The sequence below is a fragment of the Onychostoma macrolepis genome, chromosome 15 (genome assembly GCF_012432095.1).
Source record: "Onychostoma macrolepis isolate SWU-2019 chromosome 15, ASM1243209v1, whole genome shotgun sequence".
NCBI lineage: Eukaryota > Metazoa > Chordata > Actinopteri > Cypriniformes > Cyprinidae > Onychostoma > Onychostoma macrolepis.
This window is the reverse complement of record NC_081169.1, coordinates 22,522,413-22,544,771: the sequence shown is the minus strand read 5'-3', so window position 1 is coordinate 22,544,771 and position 22,359 is coordinate 22,522,413. Positions and strand designations below refer to the sequence as shown.

The following is a 22,359-nucleotide window of genomic DNA, read 5'->3' as shown; positions in this document are numbered from 1 at the left end:
TTCTTGGTAACCAAGTAATTTTTGATAAATATTCATCAGTGCATATTTTCCCCTTTAAAAAATTTGATTTTTTTTTTTTTGCTTTTTATATGTTAATAAACATTAATATTAAAATTAAATATTAAAGTAGTTTATTCCATTTTTGTTTAGATCATTGCATTTTTTTTTAACTATAATAATTCATATTTTTATTTTATTTAATGCCACACTGGCTCTTGTGACAAAGACAAATCTACATCCATCCATTTAAAAGGTATTTGAAAAGTGGCCAGAATAAATGAAAAAGGCATGGTAGAAAGCGGCAATGGAACAAATTAACCATAAAAGGGGTTTTATTCTTTCCTTCCGCCTTATCTTGCCTGGAGCACCATATGAAAAATTTGACCATGACACTGATGCATTGGTCAGATGTGTTTAGGTACTGGGTGAGGTGACTCATAACCAGTTTATATGTGTTTTGGTGAGGCATGGGCACTTCTTTGATGTCTATAGACTCATCTGACGTAGACACACATACAGTGAATGGTTTTTAAAAACCCAGTGTCCCAAAATATTTGTCCGTACATGGCAATCAATCACGTTCCGCTCAACCGCAGACCTGTTTATACATTTGCTGCCCTTTACACTACACGCATTGTGTGGTCGTAATCTAACCTCCATATGAACAATAGGCAGATGGTAATCTGAGCTGGATTTATGTCTGTTTTGGTGTGACACACCGTATTACTAGCCAGACAGAGCGTATACACATTTTGAGCACGTCTGCATGTCCCCGTCCTCATTACGTCTCTTTTCATGCACATGAGCCGCATTAACACGAGTAAATATTTAGCTCTTGTTCAAGGACATTACTTTTAGATCAGGATGTGGGATAGTGATGTACAACTGATGATAAAAGCTTTTGGAAATTGAACACAGGTTTAAAATCTATTCATGTTTGAGCATAAAATGTCTTTTTTTTTTGTCATATTATGACTAAATCCTGAGCTTTTGACAATCCTGGTGCCAGTCATGCTTCAACCATGCTTCAACCAATGAAAAAACAAACAAACAAAAAAAACAGCTAGCCGACTCAATTTGTAAATGTTTTAAAAAGAAGTCACTCATGCTCACCAAGGCTGTATTTATTTGATCAAAAATACAGTAAAAACAGCAATATTGTGAAATGTTACATATTAAAATAGCTGTTTTCTAACTGAATGTAAATTAAATGATAATTGAGGACCAAATCAGCATATTAGAATGATTTCTGAAGGATCATGTGGCACTAAAGACTGAAGTAATGACTGCTAAAAATTAAGCTTTGCATCACAGGGGGAAAAAAATGTAATTCTAAAATATATTAAAACAGAAAACAGCTATATTACATTCCAATAATTTATTACAATATTGCATTTTTACTGTTCCTTTGATTAGAATAAATGCAGCCTTGGTGAGCAAGAGTAAAAAACAAAAATGTGTGTGTGTGTGTGTGTATATGTATATGTATGTGTGTGTGTGTATATATATATATATATATATATATATATATATATATATACCGTATTGTCCCGAATATAAGACGACCCTGATTATAAGACGACCCCCCTTTTTCCAGATGTACCTGTTGGAAAAAGGCTTTTTGAAAACCAAATCTTGTTTTTTTTTCTCTCTCTCTGTAAAACACATTTATTCTTAAATTATTTTCACATTGCATATTTTTCCAATTCTAATTTTTGTTTTGAAAGTATGGTAAATACTGGTAAAATGTACCAACAATGACATTGGAAAATTTTGATATACCATTGAAATAACAGGTAGCCCATCTGAATTATATAACAATTAGGCTATCCAACTCATAGTAGCCTACCAAAATGTTATTATCAGTAGATGTGAAATCTTATTGTAGTCTTCAAATCTGGGTACTGTCTTATGTTTTAAAATCACTTACAGAGGAAGTTTGGTCCCATCAGGCTAACATGACAGTCACGATCATGCTGCTGTAAGCTTTGCTTTTTCATTCGCGATCTTTACAACACACATTACATTACATATTTCATGGCACACTCGTTTTATGCGTTTTGGCGCCACCTATTGTTGTGGGTGTATTTTTGACATGTCAAAGTCTAGACTCTAGACCCTGAATATAAGATTTAACGCGTTTTTCAGATGTATTTCAAGGAAAAACATTGTCTTATATTCGGGTCAATACGGTATATATATATATATATATATTAGCGGTGGCAAGGTACATGTATTCGTACTGAACCGTCACGGTACGGACATCTCGGTTCGGTGCATGAGGCCTTACGACGAATACAGGCAATTCACCCCCAATCCAGAAGGGGGCGCCCGCAGTAATGCAACGCTGTTTTATAACCGCGAGCGCCAGCAGAAGAACAGCAAATGCCATGAGTTGCGCACTTGAAAACAAAGCCCCCTAGACAGTGACCATGTGCTGATTCTGAACGCATTTCTCACTGAAAAAGGAGTATACTTTAAAGGCTAACTCAACTGTTTGCGAAAAGGAGCTTTGTGCTCGTGTATCCTACCTCTCTCATTTGGCACAAATCCAAATATTCCATAATATTTCCATATTTGCGATGTAACATATCTGAATGCAAAACTATTATTTATTATGTAAATGATAGGCTTTGTACTTCAGACGCGTTCCAACGGTGACACAGAGGCACGCGCGCTGATGTTTGGCTCACTGTATTTTATTTTGTAAAATAAAAGTACCAACTGCGCTGTCAAGTTAGCAATGCTGGAAATGATATATATATATATATATATATATATATATATTTGTCATTGTGTATACTTTATGTATAATATTTTTGACCCACTAATGGTTGACTGATTTTGATATATAGTTTTTCCATTGTCTTTTCAGATGTTTTGTGACACATCCAGTGCAGAGGTTTCCACAGACAACAGACTCATGTTTGTCTGTCGTTTAGTACAGAAGCCAGTTTCCTCTTACAAGGAAGCAAGTGTGTTCTGACACAGTGGAATCAGCATTTGAAAAAAGCATGTGTTTGTGCTCCAAGAGGTGTCTGTCAAACCCCTGTCCCCTCGGGGGCGTCTGACTCAGCCGCAGGAACTTTGTTTCTGTGCCATGAATTATCTCCAGGTGTTTTCCAATGAGAGCATCAGGCTTTACAGTAATAGATTGTGAGCTTGTATCACGGCTGTTTTCAGTCACTGACAGCCCCGTCTGGCTGATTCATAAGGCATGCTGTGTTTTTGTAGGGTGGTCGGTGTAGAGTCTCATTTGAGAATTGCCGTTCCTGGTTTTAATGGTGTAATTGTCTGAAGCCTTTCGAGATTCATTGATGAAAAATGTGAAGTTGTCTTAAGACCAACATCACAGGAAGCTTGTACTCTAATATACAAATAAGATTATATATGCAAATAAGATCCCGCAGGGTTTATGGATGTTTTATTTGTATTTGCATTGCATGATTTATAATGTATTGGATAAACAAGACAAACCAAACCCTGCAGGATTTTATTTGGATATGCAATCTTATTTGGATATTAATACTCTACATGATTCTGTGTAATTAAAAAAATAACACTAAAATTAGTTGGTTTTTTTAATGCTAAATATTGATAGTTTTATTCATAAAATGGTGTGTTTTTTTTTCTGACTGATTGTAAAGTGTCCTTGATTTTTGGAAAGGTGCTATATATATTAATAATAATAATAATTATTATTAAATGAGTATAAAAATTATTATTATATTACACAAATTTAATTATTATTATTATTATTATTATTATTATTATTAAAAATGTATTCTTTTTAGATTAATTTTAGTTTAATTTAATTTCAATTTTAATGGTTAGGGTTAAACGTTTTTAGTTTTTTTTTTTTTAAATAATTTGTTTATTTATTTAATTTTTTAAAATAAATTATTTAGTATGATAACATTATTTACACTGTGTAATTTTATATATTTTACATTTTTACTATTCACATTTTAATAAGTAGTGATTACCACGTTGGTTATCAACATAACATTTGTAAATAAAGTTCTGTAACTATGATCCAGCCCCAAACCATTTTTAAAGTAAAAACTCAATCAGACAACAAAGATGTTCTTTTGAGTTTAGTGGAATGTTTGCTGGCATTCTGTTGGCGACAGTCTTTTGTCTTCTTTCTTTATTGTTTGATCCCACTGCAGAAGCTACAGCCCACAAAGGTCTTCCCATGAGGCTTTGGGTCACATTGCTGATGTATGTAATATTCGGTGGGCAGCAAACACTCAACTGACACTAGATAATGTTACGTGCCATATCTCCCCCAGTGATTCACTTTTAATGATCGCCTGCTTGTGATGTCACATTCTCCTACGGCTTCCCATCATGCCGAGGGGCGTTGCAGGAATTTGGATCAGTTTGGTTTTCCCCAGTCTATCCCTCCCCTCCTGTTTTCCCAGCAACAGTCCAAAAGTTTCCAAAAGGAGTTTTTCGCAACAATGCCATAAAGAACCATTTTTTGGGGTTGGTAAGAAGAACATTCAAGAACCTTGAAAGAAACCATAGATATAAATAAATAAATAAAAACAAGTGCTTGCTTGTACAGGAAGATTTTGCCAACAACAAAGTCACCCCTCAAGCTATAAAACTCAAAGTTAAGGGAGGTGAAACATCCTGTAGGCTTTACTAGATGAGCTAGATTATAGGTTTGGGAGATGGATGGGATCAGCAGGGGGTTGATTACATCATAAGACGGCAAGAAAAGAAAGTCCCACTTTGCCAATGTCCTGCCACTTGGAGGGTGTCCGAAAGTGTAGTGCCAAGAGAGAATGAGTGAGTTGTGATGGTTTAAGTGAAAGAGCGAAGAAAGCATGCGGAATGGAGGGGGTAGATGCTGGAAGGGGGCTTGGACTTAAGAACCAATGAGAGTTGGAGTATATCAAAGAGAGAGGGAGTGAAAAATAAAGGGGAGGGAAATAGGAAGTAAGAGAGAGAGAGAGAGAAACACAAAAACTGAGGAGAAAGAAGCAGAAGAGGAGAGAGTTAGGAGAGAGCAGAAAAGATGGTTTGGGAAGAAGAAATTCTGGTTTGAACATTTAAGGACCCTTTTTTTTCCAGGATGAAAGTCTCTCGTAAGTAAATCTACGACTTTATCGTGTTTCATCGATCTGTTTTTCCTCTCCGTTGTCAGTGCGATAAGCCTGATGCATTGATTTATTGCTCATTTTATCACTCTTGGCTAATTCCCAGAATCCACACATCCGTGAAGCTTAACACTGTGACAGATTAAATAAAACTGAAATTACTGAAGTAAAAAATTCTATTTGAGTCTTTATACTTTTTAGCAGTTTCTTGAAGACAATTGTCTATCAGAAATTACTCACAAATAATTACTTACGCCAGTTTTTTTCATTGTATTGAGTTCCTAACGGGACTTGTGACAGCTTGCCAAAGTGCCAGCGTGTGCCATGGCTGACCTTGAGGGAAAACCGTATCCCGCCTCCTTTTACATAAGGTTATTCAATGAGGAAAGGAAGGTGTCTGTGTTTCTCACATATTTAGCGGCACTCTGCTTTTAGCATTGTGTCGGCGTCGTGCTGTGTTACAGAGTTATTGTCAAGACAGTCATCGAACACTGCACGCAGTTTGGTCGTGTTTAAAAGCGAGAGTTTCCCCCGCTGGCGGCGAGCCAGTAGCTGAGCTCTTTATCCTTCCGATTCCATGAGAAAGGACAATGACAGAAAAGAAATAGTAGCTTTTGGGATAGTGTTACGGAATGCTGTGCAACGTAGAATTCCCAGCTTGGGTTTTGGGCTGCAGCTGTGGGACGTTGATAAGGATGCCGCTCAACTTTCAGTGTTACTGTACAGCACAGGACGTACAGTTGCCCTCAGCTCTCCTGGGAATGGACACTTAGTCACAGAGGAGGTTCCCTCACCTCCTTCTGAACCAGATGAATGGCACTCAGTTTTCAGTTACTGGCGCTATGTTGACTGCCACATGGTGCTGTTGTGTAAATATGATGAGCAATTAGCTGATATTTTGTGTTATGTTCACTATTTTGAAAGAACCTTGTTTACTCTTTCATGGGACTTTAGATGGGTTTTTGATTTATAGGTATACGTGTTTTGTAGACTCTGTCATGTGAGTTTATCATTTGTGTTTTTATACTTTATAGTTATTTTAAAGAACAATTTTTCTTTTATGCCAAAAATCATTAGGATATTAAGTAAAGATCATGTTCCATGAAGATATTTAGTACATTTCCTACTGTAAATATATAAAATCTTAATTTTTGATTAGTAATATGCATTGCAAAGAACTTCATTTGGACAACTTTAAAGGCGTTTTTCTCAATATTTAGATTTTTTGTGTACCATTAGATTCCAGATTTTCAAATAGTTGCATCTCGGCCAAATATTGCCTATCCTAACAAAACATACATCAATGGAAAGCTTATTTATTCAGCTTTAAGTGATGTAGAAATCTCAATTAAAAAAAAAAAAAGACCCTTATGACTGGTTTGTGGTCCAAGGTCACATTTATAATCTTAGAGATTTCTATTTCAAATAAATGCTGTTCTTTTGAACATTATATTCATTAAAGAATCCTGAAAAAAAGATCAATTTTTGTTTTCAGCATTGATAATAATAAATGTTTGTGCATCAAAACATAATATCCAATGATCAAGTGAAAATTCAGCATCACAGGAATAAATTACATTTAAAAATATATTAAAATAGAAAACTTAGTATTGGCATCACCTACTAGATCAACCAGTAAACAATGTTTGTGTTACATATTTAGAGAGAAACCTTATAAAAAAACCCCCCAAAAAACAGGTCCATACAATCAATGTTTGTATGTGGTAGTTAGTCATATAATGGGCCTTTGGAACCTCAAGGACATTTTATCTGCTAATGTTTGCACGTAGGTTTCCTTGTTACATGCATTTGTTTACTTCTGTCAGATAAAGCCCCCAGAGCTTCCTGCTATAGTTGTGCTTAGTAGCTATAGACTGAGAGTTTCATGACACTCATAAAGAACAATCTTATATCTGTTGACGTCTGAAGCATTTAGTCCTTCTCACAGGAGCTGCTAAAGTGAACAAACCGTATTGTTCGGTGAAGGAGGTAACACAAAAGAGCGGTAATCTTAGTGGGGTGGAGGCTGCGCAGGAATTCTCACCACGGTTATCCATGTTACTATCAATACGATGAATGGAAACCCATGCGATTTGCTTTCTGACGCAGCTACTACTCTCTTGGAGGGCGGGAGACCCTTTGAGGCATGATTTGGATCGTCAAGCAGTTTGGCGTGAGATTCGGGCGGTGTTGAGATTTGAGCAGTGCTGCTGCATCATTGTATTCACTGAGTTGAATAAGTGAAGGTGACCTTATGGAGTCACTGTATAGCTGAATCAGGTGAGAATAATTCAAATGGTTGTTAAAGATATCTTGTTTGGTTTTCATAAAGAGTTAAAATGATATTTTATGTATTTATTGAGTGACAAATGAATTATACAGGGTGTACACTAGATTTTATCTGTGCATGTGTGTTGTCTGCATTTGTTTAAACTTGCCGGTTTGTGTCTTAGTTTCTTTCTCATCTTATCTAAACATCTTTGGCTTGATTACTGGGGATTGTAAGGCACTATTTTCTGTAAAGTTGTTTTCTGAAAAGTGCTAATCAGGTACATTGTAATTAAATTGAATGTGACTTATTAGATGGTATTAAAAGAAGCAGGCTACATTTGTAGATGTCTTTTATTGTGATTTGTTGACAATGAACTTGAGTTACTCGATAGCTGGTTGAAATGCGATGCAGGCTTAAACAATGGAAAGTATGTGCTTATGGTCTTTTATTGTTTTGTAAATATCAGATAATGCTGTTTTGAGTTCAAACACTGACTTAAATTACTCTCTCTGGCTGACGGTATTAAATTTTGTGTATTTTGCATAAATATGGTGAGAGCTGCTCTTGATTTTTTTTCATAGTTGTTCAGATAGTGTCAACTTTGACTCAAACTGTTAAAATTCCTTTCAAATAAATAAAAATAACTCAAATTAAACAATTATTGACACGTATAGTATGAGTATTGTGGATTGTATAAGGATGCGTTTAAAGATTTTGACGAGAGATGTTTGCATTCATATAGAAATCTTTGAATTTTTATTGCAGACTTTGGTATATTGGCTAATCTTAGCGTAGTTTGAGACCTTATTGAGATCTTTTAAGGAAATGTGAGATCATTGGGTTGTTTTTTTCTCAGTAGAAATGGAAACTTTTGCAAAAATCTCTATTTATATCATTGCTGATATTTACGAGATTTCAATTGTGATTTTCTTTAAGTCTATATATTTTTTATATTAGGTGGTCTTTGACCTTTTTGGTCAACTCTAAGCCAGTTGTTTTGTTCAGTGGCCCCACAAATCAATATATTTATGAATGTTCCATGCCCTCTGGCAGATGATATTAATCACACAGTTTCCTAGCATTATTCCAAAGCTGACCACTGAGAGCTTCAGACATTCAATCCTCAGACATTCTTGTACATTGTTAACCCTCCATAAGCTCTACGTCAGCTGACGTCTGCTGGGACGTGTCACGTAAAAGTCTTTGGTTATATGAACAGGATCATGTTGCCAATATGTAACTGATCTCTTAATCCTGAAGATCTTGAGCTGTCCTCATTTTTATCATGTAGGATTACGAGCAGACTTTACAGGCTCACAGGGCTGTGTGATTATCTTGTAACCTGGCTGGTTCCTGACCTACAAGAATAACCTTGTTCATGCAGTGGCAGGAAAAGAAACATAATTAAATCACACAGAACTGATTATGTTATGTAATACTTCCTCAGTTTTTCTCTCTCTCTCGGTCCATCCCGTTCTTCCTGTCCAAGAGCACACAAGCTCTTCTAAAAATAGCTTTGAAGATAACTGTCTATGAAACAATATGCTAGTGGTCCTCCTAGTTTCTTTACACTGTGTCCTTACTAGGATGAAAGTTTCCAAATACATTTTGTATGTCGCACTGCAATAGCAAATATTTTTTAATCAGTATTATTGGTTTGTTTTACATTAAAGTTATAAAAAACATACTTAAATTCACTTGAAAACCAAATTTGCTCAGAAAATTAGACATACGTTAAACATAGATATAGCAAATTTCTGTGGAAAAAACTCTCTCTCTCTCTCTCTCTCTCTCTCACTCTCTCTATATATATATATAAGCTGAAGTAATGTACTGTCCTAATTCCTTTGTGAAAATGTGAAAAACTAATATATATATATATATATATATATATATATATATATATATATATATAAGTAGTGTACTGTCAAAATACTATAATTTAAAAATAATATTTTTATTAAAAAACAAATGTGTATGTGTGTGTGTGTGTGTGTGTGTATATATATATATATATATATATATATATATATATATATATATATATTTGTATGTATGTATAATAATATATATATAATATATAAAATATTATAATATATTAATATTATTGATAATATTATTATTAAGTTCTTCCTTTTTAATTATAGTATTTTGACAGTACACTACTTAGTCAATTGGAATCAAACTGAAGTTGATGTTCCCTGAATCAACATACTGAAATACACAAGATTGTGGATTATTTAATTTTATGCAGAAAAATCTATGTGAATATGAAAAGTGCTTTGGCTTGGTTTTAGAGAGACATTAAAGAAAGATGCCTTGCTTTGCCATTATGTGGTCATTATGATCTCAAAGTTCGAAACAACTCATGAAATCGGGCCTTCTCATTTAGTTTTTTCTTTGTTATAAGAGATATGTTTTATGAGTCTGACAAGTACAAACATTTTGTGTGTTGCAGAAATCGAGGCAAAGGAAGCTTGTGACTGGCTACGAGCGGCAGGATTCCCCCAGTACGCCCAGCTCTTTGAAGGTAACGCTTCACCACACCAGAACAGAAACTTAGAAAACCTCCCAAATGTTATCACACACAGCTGTAAAGCCATAGTTAAAACTGTTTCCAGGGAGGCTCTGGTGCTCTCATTTAGATTTCGAAACAATCATATGATGACAGTCAGCTCACAGAGTCAGCCTGATTTTGGGCAAACACAAGCTTTTAATGTGGGATGTTGTTTCCGATGTTGTTCGAGACAGACTCGTGTTAATGGGCACTTTAATGTCTGCCAGACCTCATGATGTTAAACTGGTTTTAGCTCATTCATTTCCCCTGTGGAACCCTTTCATACCACCTCAAAAATGTCTCATTTACTTAGACATTCATGCCCCCTAGATCTGAAATTTACAGGTCACTGGTAAAACTGGTTCTGGTTAAGAGGTACTGCTTGAACATACTAGACTACGACGTCTTCAAAGAGAGACAGAGGTCATGGGAATAACCTTGCCACAGAAACACTGCCATTTCACTTGCCCTTGGCGAAAGCTTTTGATCTTGGAGTGTTAGTCTTTGGAAAAAATTGTGTGAACACTATTTTTCTTTTCTTTTTATATTTCCTCTTGGAAATATAGGTGGTCTGGGATATGTATATATATATATATATATTTTTTTTTTTTTTCATTTCCTATCCATTTGAAGTGCATTTGCACATCTGGATATTTCATAATAATATAATATAATATAATATAATACTCAAAAGTCTGCAACTACATTGGCTCACATTTTTTTTGTACCAAAATTAACACTAATTTAAGCATTTTTTAAATATTTTTGACTTTCATATCCACATTTTTGACAATTACTGAACTTATTACATAAGAAAAATAGCGTCCTATTATACAACCCATTCTTTGTTCATTTTTAATATTAATACTTCATTGTCATCTCATCGCAGGCACAGAATCAATGTGCAGAACAGAATCTTCCCATAATGCATCCCTTCATAAGTGCTGTTTTGGAATTTCCAGCAGTTTAAAACCAGAACACTGTGCCTCTCTCTGAATCTGTGTTTTTACGTTCCACAACAGCAAAAAAATATGATGAAACATTTAATTGTACCAGTGGAATGTCAGCTTCAGCAGGGTCTGGATCCAGTCACCCCGTTACATAAGTTGGACACCATACTCTGTGGAAGACGTAATGGCTTCTCAAAGCCAAGCTCAGATTTTGGGGGGCAAACCCTGCCTCACTTTATTAGCATCTGGAAGTCTAAAACAAGTTAGCTACTCTCTTTGCCTTGGCTATTGCTCTGGAAAGAATGTGTTGTTAGGAGTGTGGGCGCCTGGATTCCTCTGTGTTTGCTGTGAACATGCAAGATTGGCCTATTAACGAATCAGAGGGAAATTATTACGGTCCCTAACAGACATCTGTTTTTTCCAGTGTTTGTCTATAATGAACTTGATTGTTGAAATGGGATATGCCTGTGTTTCTTTACAGATTCTCAATTTCCGATTGACATCTCTCCTGTGAAGAAAGACCACGACTTCTTGGACAAAGACCTTGTGGAACCTCTGTGTCGGTAAGGACTGAGGCGTCTTTGGTGTCTTCTGTGCTTTCTAAACAAATCAGTCTAAATCAGTAACCAAGTCTTCGGAGAACCTAATGAACACCTGAAATCAGTCTTTAATCAAGAAGACAACTAACTCACTGAGAACATTCTGTACTGGGGAAATATAATGAGTGTAATTGTAAACTTTATTGAGTCAATCATGACATTATTTACTTCTGCCTTAGATTAAGACTGACACGAGAGAAACTACACCAGATTTGAGCTTAATAAATGCAATACACAATGACAGCAATAAAAAAAAAAGAGGAAAAAAGAGGACCTGTTATTATTGCTAAAGACATTTATTAACTAATCATCGATTACAGAATTTCATTTAGATTTACAACCACTATATAAAACATTTATTTTGCAGTGGTTGAGGAGGCAATGATGAATCAATTGCTTGTCATCAGTAATGAAAATAGGAAACACAATTTTTCATTGTGTATTGGATCTATTAAGCTCAAGTCTTATATAGTTTCTCTCGTGTCAGTCTTCTTGTAATTCAGAAGTAAATAATGTCATGATTAAAGCAACAACTAACTCAATAAAGTTTGTAAATTACACTCATTATGTTTCCCCAGAAATAAAGTACAGAATGTTCTCAATGAGTTAGCTTTTTCCTCTTGTTTAGACAGTGAATTTGAATTCCTAAATTAAGGTGAAAAGACCCTCCAATGACTTTGGTTGCCTTGGAGACTGCCCCGGTAGGAGAGTGTTGGGGGCAAAGGGGGGCATACTCAAGCCGGTCTACTGTGACTCTAAACAACCCTTAAGCAACTCATCGAAATTCCAAACCTGTTTACTGTTGTGTGGGAAACAATGTCTGACATTCCCACCTCTCCCCCTGACTTCTCACTTTTCTACAGCCCCCGGAGGGGAACAACTCTGTAAACAATTCTAGCACGACATGCCCAGTAAGAGCACGGAGGAGTTTGTTAGCTGTGGATGTTTGCAAGCCAAGCACCAGTGACAAAGCTCACGTCTTTAACCTTTCTTTGATGCTTTGCTCTCTACAATTTGCTGATGAAGACTCATGCTAAATGTTTAGTTCACAAATCAAGTAGCATTTAATCAATTATTTGTCATCGCAGTACCCTTTTGATAATCCTTTGCCAAATGTAGGGTTCACGTGAAACCAAAAATCCAGTGGTCAATACCAGTAACAGTAAAATTCCTAATACAAATTTTGATACCAAAATAAAAACTAGCTTGCTAGTAATGACACTTATTAAAAAATGAAATATAATAAAATAAGTATATTTAACAACAATGTTAAAAATTATAATGATGTCTTATCTTGCTGGAACCAGTTTTAAGCGTATTGTTCTCCAATGACTGCGGCCAGTGTATTTCTGTTCTCTATATTACGTCTCGACTGTGTTCTGTTTTATATCTGAAGTCTTTCCTGTCACGGCACACACACAGACCACCGAACAATATAAAGAGTCATAAAATGTCATGATTATTACATCACAAACATCAGCTTGGTTTCCATGCATACTTGAGTCACGCAGCATGTTTCCCTTTATAGCATTAACAGCCTTTAATAAATCTTCCCCACATGCTTTTGGATCAGGAAGAGACGTCCTTATTTCTTTTACTTTTTATTGGAAATATTGATATGTTGCAGTGTTGCTTCAAGACCTTTATTGTGAACGGCTGTAAGTGAAACTAATGCCTTGTAATTCAAACAGACTAGTTCAAGGAGAAGCTTGAGCCCACGACTTTGTCAAAAGCTCAGAAAGCTGCTTTACTTTCATCCCAAAATCATTTTTCATATTTGACAGACCACGCAAGTGACTGAAAGAGAAAAACCTATTTTCAGGAGGTTTTGGAAATGGCTTCAAAGAAAAGCAAGCTCTTATGGTTTTTTTGCAGGGTTTTGTGAATTTGAGGGGAAAAACAGGCCTCTCAGACCTGGAGGAGTGACTATGTGGCAGCTGGAATCAACACCACATTAGTTGCTCTTGAGGGCTATTGAAAACCATGACAACTGCAGCTCGCAAGCTTTCGCCAATTAAAAGCAAGCGACCATGAGAGAGAGTAGGACATTGGCCAATTATTGTGCCTAATTTGGTTTGCTGCTCACCAGAGCTGAGTGTTGGATAGCAGGGACATAGATCTTATAGCTTGATTATATTAGAAACGGCCACAGAAGGCTGTGCTCTGCTGATATTGTGTCCACATCACCACTGTATATGCCATGCAAAATAAAGCCAGTCGGAGGGAAAGGATTTTAAATTATTATCTATTTTTTCCCCATTCAGGCGACTGAATACATTAAACAAGTGTGCCTCTATGAAACTTGACGTGAACCTTCCCAAGAAAAAAGTAAGTGATGCAATATTTCTATTTAACCTTCTGGGAATGTGTATTGTTCTAGCGATTGAATGTTAATCGGTTTTGCTACTAGAATCAGAATGGTTATCATGCCTATAAAGAAGCTATATAGTGACTAGCGCCAAATGCCACGTGTACTATCTCTATAAAACCACTACATTACTTTATCATCACAATAAACTTGATATACGAGAATGCCACTTGCATTGTCTTTGTGTGAATTGATATAACTGTTTACTCTTTTAAAGTATAGTATCTCTTTTTGTATCACCTAAAGATATTGAATAGAAACTCTGTTATATCACACTGGTTATGTAATCATTTAACAGAGGAAGGAATGTGCCCTTTGAAAACATGAAAAACCCATTTGAGTGAATCTAAACTGTTACCTCTGGGGGTTCTGGATTGTGGGGAAGGAAAAAGGAAAAAAAGAGTGTTTTCTCAAAGGACTGGGATGGTATTCAAGTCTCGAGTTGAATTGCTAATGTAGTAAAAGATATGGCAATAAAAATAAAGGCATATTTATGCATTTCCTTGTTAACCTGCAGAGTGAAGACTCAGATGAAGATGACCTCTTTGCCATCAGTGACAAATGGACCTTTGAATGGAGCAGTCGCCGCTGGTCCAGGCTCCAAGACATCAATTGCCTGTTGAGGGGCGTGGAGAACAAGAACCCAAGGGAAAACTCTGCCTTGCGGACAACAACCAGCAGAGAGAGTGTTCTGACAGACTTGAGCGAGCCGGAGATCTCTTCCCTCCACAGTGAGAGCAGCGGTGGCAGTGGTGGCGTTCGTGCACACAGCGCGGAAGACTCGGACAGCTCGCACCACACCTGCTCGGACTCTGCAGCCATGCCTGACCACACATCACTAGGTGTAGCCCATCTCTCTTCAGAACTTTCGAGCTACGGTTCACTGCCTGTAAAGCATGGCAAGCGAGGACGGACTCGTGCTAAGGAGTTCTTAAGGCACATGGAAGCTTTGCAGTCACGGGGAGCAATGGGTGGTGGAGGGAACAGGAGTCTTGTTATAAGTGCCCCGGTTCTCCAACAAGAACCCCAGACTGTGAAAACTCTCCGCTGTGTGGAGATCATCAATGGAGACATGCGTCTAGCAGAGCCACCTTCCAGCATGGGGTTGCCCTCCCAGTCTAGCAGTGAAGGGAGCAGCAGCCAGTCCAGCGGGAGTGCCGTTAGTACGCCAAACATGAAGGAACGCAACGTTCACCGGGCTGATCACAAGCGCAGTGGGATGTACCTGGAGGACTTGGATGTGTTCTCCAGTCTCATCCAGGGTAAGCGTGTGGCTGAGCAGAACCGACGCAATGAGTTCCGCTCCTACGAGGACCTGGTGGTGCATATCCCTAAAGATCACAAGCCTGGAACCTTTCCTAAAGCTCTGTCAATCGAGAGTCTTTCACCCTCAACGGCAACCTCCATCAACTGGCACTCAGCAAGCATGGACTCAGATGTCCAGCGTCCACCTAGCATCAAAGAACCTCGACCCGTCACACAGTGCTGCACCCGAGGCAGTCGGATCAGCATTTACGACAATGTACCCGGCTCGCACCTCTATGCCAGCACCGGCGACCTCATAGACTTGGAAAAGGAAGACCTTTTCCCACATTTGGATGATATTCTGCAGCATGTTAATGGGCTGCAACAGATCGTGGACCACTGGTCCAAGAATGTACTACCCAATAGTGAAAACGCGGGGAAGGACCGAGTTAATCTTGTTGACGAAAGTCAAGGCAACCTGCAATCATCCAGTCAGATCACATTGGATTTTGAGGGACACTCAGTGATGGAGGATCAGGCAACCCCCAGTGATGTAGATAGGGATGGGGTGTCACTTAATGAAACCGATTCAACAGGAATGAGGGAAAGGAGAGACTCCGGTGTTGGGGCTTCACTTACCAGACCAAGACGGTAAGATTCAGAGCGAACAATGCTATACTATATGCGTTGGATTCAGAACTGTAAAGGTTGGAAAGGATTGGTTGACTGGTTGAAATAGCATGTATGCTTGTGCATATGTTCTTTTGTTGTAGTTTTAAATGCTATTTTAGGTGGTTGTGCTCAAAGTCACCCATTCATTCACCCCAGGTTTCAATCCCTAACATGGTTTCCGGCTCTTTGTTTAGCTTGCGATGGCCCAGCTTCCAGATTTCCAACCGCCTCAGCCATTCGGTCGCCTCTCTCCAGATCACCAGCCAATCTGCGGCCCAGCTTAGCCTGCTACAGAAATTTTCCTTGCTCCGACTCACTGCCATTATGGAGAAGTACTCCATGTCCAACAAACATGGCTGGACCTGGTAAGAATCTGTTGGAAAAATTATCAGATCCTATGAGATTTTATGTTATTGTTTTACTGTAGCTTAAAGCTCAAGAGGGACTAGCAGTAAGTAAACACAAGTAAACGAAAATCCATTCGCCCTCTACTGCTCACTATTGTTACTGCACCCTGCTGTAAAAAACTTGTGATGAAAATTTCACTGTTCATACAGAGTATTATTATTGTGTTGATGACTTTACTTCTCCCAAAACATAAAATACAAAAGATGCCTGGGGAAACAGAAGCTTATATTGTATAAAAGCCCCACACGTATTTTTTAAACCAAGGTGTTTTGTGTCTCTCAGGTCTGTGCCAAAGTTTATGAAGAGGATGAAGGTTCCAGACTATAAGGATAAGAATGTTTTTGGGGTTCCACTGATTGTGCATGTGCAACGCTTCGGTCAGCCTTTACCTCTTGGTATCCAGCAGGCTTTGCGCTACCTCAGGAGCCAATGCCTCGATCAGGTTAGGGTCATCAAATCAACAGTATAACTGTATTCAAATCAAATAACAAGCTGAAAACAGTACCATCAAATTTGATCTTAAAATAAAGTAAATAAATGTTAATGTAGAGACCAATTTCCAATGTCCAATTTCTATTTGTAAAACATAGAAAATTCACAATATAAAATTGTCTTCTGTTTCGCAAGGTGGGTCTGTTTCGCAAGTCAGGAGTGAAGTCTCGTATCCAAGCTCTCAGACAGATGAATGAGAATTCTCCAGATGATGTCAACTATGAAGACCAGTCTGCGTACGATGTGGCCGACATGGTCAAACAGTTCTTCAGGGATCTGCCTGAGCCACTTCTGACCAGCAAACTGGGTGAAACCTTCCTTCATATTTACCAATGTAAGAAACACTTCCCAATGCTTAACTCCTCTCCAACATCCATCTCATGAATTTAGGAAGAAAAAAACACAGACTTCCTTTAGTCACCTGATCCTTGTTTCCTCTTTAGATGTGCCCAAAGAGCAGCGCTTACAGGCTGTGCAGGCAGCCATCATGCTGATGTCAGATGAAAACAGAGAGGTACTGCAAACACTGCTCTGCTTCCTGAGCGATGTCACTTCCTCCGTGCAGGAGAATCAAATGACACCCATGAATATCGCAGTGTGTCTGGCACCTTCGCTTTTTCATCTCAACATCCTGAAGAAGGACAATCTTGCACCAAAGTAAATACCATATATACTCTCAATCTACTATGATATATACGGTTCATTTCATCCATCCAAAAAGAAATGTTATATATATTGTAAAATTTTGTGATGTTAAAGCAATACTTTTAGCATTTTTTTAGATAAAATTTCCAAATAATTAATATGGACTATATTGAGTAAAATAAAAATATATTTTATTATCATTCAGCTTTTTATAAAATTACTTAAATTAAAAGTTGTCATCTTAACTAAAGCATTTTCTAATCTGTCTACAGAGCTATGCAGATGCAGAAAAAGTATGCTACAGGGAGACCAGACCAAAAGGACCTGAATGAAAACCTGGCTGCCACTCAGGGCCTGGCACACATGATCACAGAGTGCAACCGCTTGTTTGAGGTGAGACACACACATCTATTTCACATGATGATGATTTGACCTACTTTCTTTCAAATACTGGAATGTGTATTTTACAACACAACCATTACACCCACAAATCTAATTTTCTGTTTTTATTTTCCTTTTCAATTATCTCTAAAGACCACGAATTGTTTTATTTTCCCTCAGATTCCACATGAAATGGTGACACAATCACGAAACTCCTACGTGGAGGCCGAGCTTCAGGCTCCCACGATTGAGGAGCTCTGTAAGCGGCAACATCAAGAGGAAGAGGGGGAAGATGAAGGCTCTTGGCCTGCATTCATGGAGGCCAGGCTACAGGGTCTCCTCAAAGAATCACGGGAAAAGGCCAAAGGTTGGGTGTCCTGCCAGAGCACCGGCAACACAGAGCTGTCCTATAAGAAGGTATGATTGGAAAATTCAGACTTATGCACAACAGGACATAAACACTACAGAAAATCTTAATAACACTGATAATGAATACTAAGTAAAGTTCTCTGGTTTAACTCAAGGTGGGTGATGGGAACCCTTTGCGGCGTTGGCGGGTCTCGGTGGAGGTGGAAGCCCCTCCGTCGGTGGTTCTAAACCGTGTTCTTCGGGAACGCCACCTGTGGGACGTGGATCTGATGAATTGGAAAGTGTGTGAGGTTCTGGACAGGCAGACAGAAGTGTTCCAGTATGTCCTCAACTGTATGCCTCCTCATCCCAGCAGAGACTTTGTAGTGCTCAGGTGGGTCCAATCACTCTGGGACTTTCCTTTGTTTTTTAACGATAGACAGATTTATGGAGCAATGGTTAAATGAATGAGATAACAGGGTTGCCACAATCATGCAAAACCTGGGATTTCTGGTGAATTTTGGTAGTTTCAGATACTGAGCTCCTGTACTCGTACTTGTACTTGTTAAAATGCCCCGATACCAAGCGCCGATACCTCACAGCATGTGATAAGTGCCATATTCAGACAAAGAAACAGGACAACATGCAGCAGAATGGAGTTATTAGAGATTAAGGATGTCTACGAAGCAGATGTATGCAATGAATAATGTTAAACATTCAGTATTAATGCCTTTATAGCTGATGTGCGCAAACTGAAAAGCAAAGCGCTGAGTGGATTGAGCTTGCGGCGGCGCAGATGCGCGAGCTAGACGAGTGAATATACTTTTCTCACAGACATCACTGGAACATTTGTAGTTCGGTCGGATATGTCAAAAACAAGTAAGCAAAACAATGCACAAGTTACTTAACAGTAGGGAGGGAGGGAGGGAGAGAGAGAAAGAGCGCGTGCGCACTTCTGTGATCTTTATTGATGTTCGCTCACATAGCATGCATCACTTGGATTAAAACTGAATCGTAAATATAAGACAATTTATAGGGGCATTCACTATAAAATAAATAATTTATTTTCAACCTTAAGCATACACGACTTTCTGGCGAAAGTGAAACTAGCAGCCTGTGTGAAATGCGCTAGGCTGTACTGTCCCTCTCATTCTGCACCAGTACAAATACGTGTGTGCGTTGTGCATGTTTTGCTTGCTTCATGAGTGTTTCTGCATTAGAAAGAAAAGCAAAGAAAAACATGACTTCTATTTCTGAAAATATCACAGTTAGGAGATTTATAACGAGTGGTTCCCTGCATTATTACAGCAAAATGCGTGATTTTAGCAGCTCTAATGCAATTGAATTAAAGATGATGTACCATAGAGCAAAAATAAAATGAACAGTGAAAGTAACAAAAACTTGTCAAATACATTTTAATGTGCATAATTAAGTGTGAAAATAACCGAAGGATATACAGTCAAACCAAAAATTATTCAGAGACCAAATATAATTTTTGATATTTTTTACTAGTGGGTACAGGACACTATAGTTCATTTATGTAAGTGAGGATAGCAAAATAAAGTAAACTGTGACATATTATATCCAAAAATTCTTCATACAGTGGACTACCAATAAAATTGATACAAATTTGGAACCAAAAATGATTCAGACCGAGTCTGGGAAAAAAAACTGAAGTTCAGGTTTGCATGAACCTGGTTGACAGCTGCCCAGGAGACTACAGGCTGTCATTAAGGCTAAGGGTTGCCTGACAAAGTATTGATAGTTGTGTAAATATTGTCATACTAACAGCTGTCTGAATAATTTTGGTTGATTGTAATCCATCACATACCTTTCTATAAAAGTTATCTGATATTATCGAGCTGAATTTGTTCTGACACAGTTTAACTCTGAGTTCTTGTCATATTTTACTACCATAAACTACAGCGAATAAACTGTGATAATGTGAGAAATTTTGAAGGTGTCTGAATAAATTTTGGTTTGACTGTATCTATTTGATAAATTAAGTTAACCAACTAACATTACACATACTCTTTTGGTTTCTGTACCCAATATTGAAAAAATTTACAAATGCAATGAAAATATCGGTATCGGTACTCGGTATCGACAAGTATCAAAAATAAAAGTATCGGTATCGGGCGAGTACTGGAAAAAGTGGTATCGGTGCATCCCTAGTTTCAGACTTGTGAAAGTCATGTAAATTAGTAAAAAATAAATAAATAAATAAATAATATAATATTACATTTTTTTTATTTAATTATATTATATATATTTGTAGTGAATACTAGCAACAATATGTTGAATCATATGATATATCTCACAAAAATGCCTATGTTTTCTAACGGTATATATGTTAAATGTTATTATATTTTTTAACTATATTTAATATATATGTAATGAATACTAGCAATATTTGATATATTAATGATTATAGATATTATATATAATATAGATTTTTACCTCACACAAAACATTCCTAACAGTGACTATAAAATGATTTTTAGAAATTACTGGAAGGTCAACCAACATATGGAACGATGGTTATATTTTATGTAAACTTTTGTCAGTTTCAAGCCTGGGAAAGTCAGAAATGAGTAAAATATTAAATAAAATATTCCTAACAGTTCCTATAAAACAATTTTTAAATATCCTTACAAAGCAAATATGATTTACTGGAAAGTTATATAGTGTTAGAGAGTTATAGAGTGGTATAAAAAAAAAATTGTAGTAGGATGTAGTAGCATTTACAGTTTAGATCACAGTTTACTGCTTTAGCTTTCTGTTTACTGCAGCAATGTTTTATAAAGTTACACTGATGTTTATGCTCAGGTCGTGGAGGACGGATCTGCCACGGGGGACGAGTTCTCTGGTGTCTGTGTCTATTGAACATGAGGACTGTCCGCCTATAGGGGGCATCAGAGCTATAGTGATGGAATCCAATTACTTACTGGAGCCCTGTGGCTCTGGCAAGTCCAGACTCACCCACATCTGTAGAGTGGACCTGAAGTGAGTAAATAAAGTTGAATGACTCACACACACACACACACACACACACACACACACACAAATAGAATTTTCTGACTGTAGCTGCATTGTTCATAGAAATGAATACACGCCAGTGTGGTAACATTCTGCACTTTTTTTCAGGGGGAGAACTCCCGAATGGTATAACAAATCATTCGGACACCTTTGCGCCGCGGAAGCTGCTCGTATTCGCAATTCCTTCCAACCAATCCACACAGAGGGTCCAGAAACAAAAATTTGAGCCCTGGTATTATTCTGGAAACTGAAATCTCAGTTCTGTGACTCTATGAACCCTGATCAATTTCTGCCCTTTTGCACAATGAGCAGAGTTGCCTGGTCTGTGTAATAAACCCAAATGGGAATATCGTCAACTTACCAATGTACCTTTAGCTTGTCCATTTTTAATATTATCTTATTGTAACTATTGTTATTTGTATTATAATTAATTATTTTATTCTTTCATATGATCTTATACAATGTATAGGACACCTAAGCTCTTAAGTGCTTCTGGGAAGCATATATTTTATTTAATTAAAAAAGAAAGCTATATTTGCACATGCATGCACCGCATGTCCATGTATGTGCTTGTTGTATTTGTGTGTATGTGTGTATCTACACACACATCTTGTATAGACTATATAAATATATATTTAAATGCTCATGTAGAACAAATATTATGTATACATGTGGATATCTCCTTTTGCACAGATATCAGTTTTAATTCATATGGTACAAAATGTTACTCAGTTGTAAGCTGAGTTACTTTGCTTTCTCTGTTTCTATTTTAATGTTTGTCCATGAATGGGTGTAATATTATGGAATTTGTACTTGCTTGTTTTAAAAGATGTACAAAATGACTTGGGTTTGATTTTCTCAGACCTGCTTTTGTAGTACTGGATTACATTAATGACAAAGAGACAATGATTTTTAATTAAACGATGTAAATGAATTCATATTTGTTTTGATGCTTATTTTCTCCCTACGTGATTATTGATATAATATCAGTTTTTCATAAAAATAACAACATAACCATTATCAAAATCATACACTACCTGGTCGAAAGTTTGGGGTCAGTAAAATTTTCATTTATTTAATTTTAAAGAAATCAATAGTTTTATTCAGCAAGTATGAATTATATTGCTAAAGAAAAGTGACAATAAAGATATTTATAAATATTATAATAAAGACATTAAATAAATGCTGTTTTTTGAGCTTTCTATAAATCCATTCATGAATAAAAAATGATTCCACAAACATTTTTAGCAGCACGATTGTTTTTATCAATTA

The 22,359-nt window shown here is 37.0% G+C and overlaps 1 protein-coding gene across 5 annotated transcripts in view; it reads left to right on the top strand.

Annotated features, from left to right (window-relative positions):
- The window catches only part of stard13b (StAR-related lipid transfer (START) domain containing 13b), a 92,718-nt gene extending 70,697 nt beyond the window's left edge, over positions 1-22,021 (top strand). For 3 of the 5 annotated variants that reach the window (XM_058744429.1, XM_058744432.1, XM_058744430.1), the window contains 13 exons: positions 9,842-9,913; positions 11,372-11,453; positions 13,754-13,817; positions 14,375-15,753; positions 15,969-16,139; positions 16,465-16,624; positions 16,810-17,008; positions 17,118-17,331; positions 17,592-17,712; positions 17,881-18,117; positions 18,225-18,442; positions 20,878-21,054; positions 21,196-22,021. In XM_058744429.1, the coding sequence (XP_058600412.1) occupies positions 9,842-9,913; positions 11,372-11,453; positions 13,754-13,817; positions 14,375-15,753; positions 15,969-16,139; positions 16,465-16,624; positions 16,810-17,008; positions 17,118-17,331; positions 17,592-17,712; positions 17,881-18,117; positions 18,225-18,442; positions 20,878-21,054; positions 21,196-21,313 (3,212 nt within the window). In that variant the 3' untranslated portion in view covers positions 21,314-22,021. Of the gene's footprint in view, positions 1-4,974; positions 5,100-7,374; positions 7,392-9,841; positions 9,914-11,371; positions 11,454-13,753; positions 13,818-14,374; positions 15,754-15,968; positions 16,140-16,464; positions 16,625-16,809; positions 17,009-17,117; positions 17,332-17,591; positions 17,713-17,880; positions 18,118-18,224; positions 18,443-20,877; positions 21,055-21,195 lie in introns of those variants that run through there. The other 2 variants (XM_058744433.1, XM_058744434.1) reach the window with 2 other exon arrangements.
- The last annotated feature ends 338 nt before the right edge of the window (positions 22,022-22,359 follow it).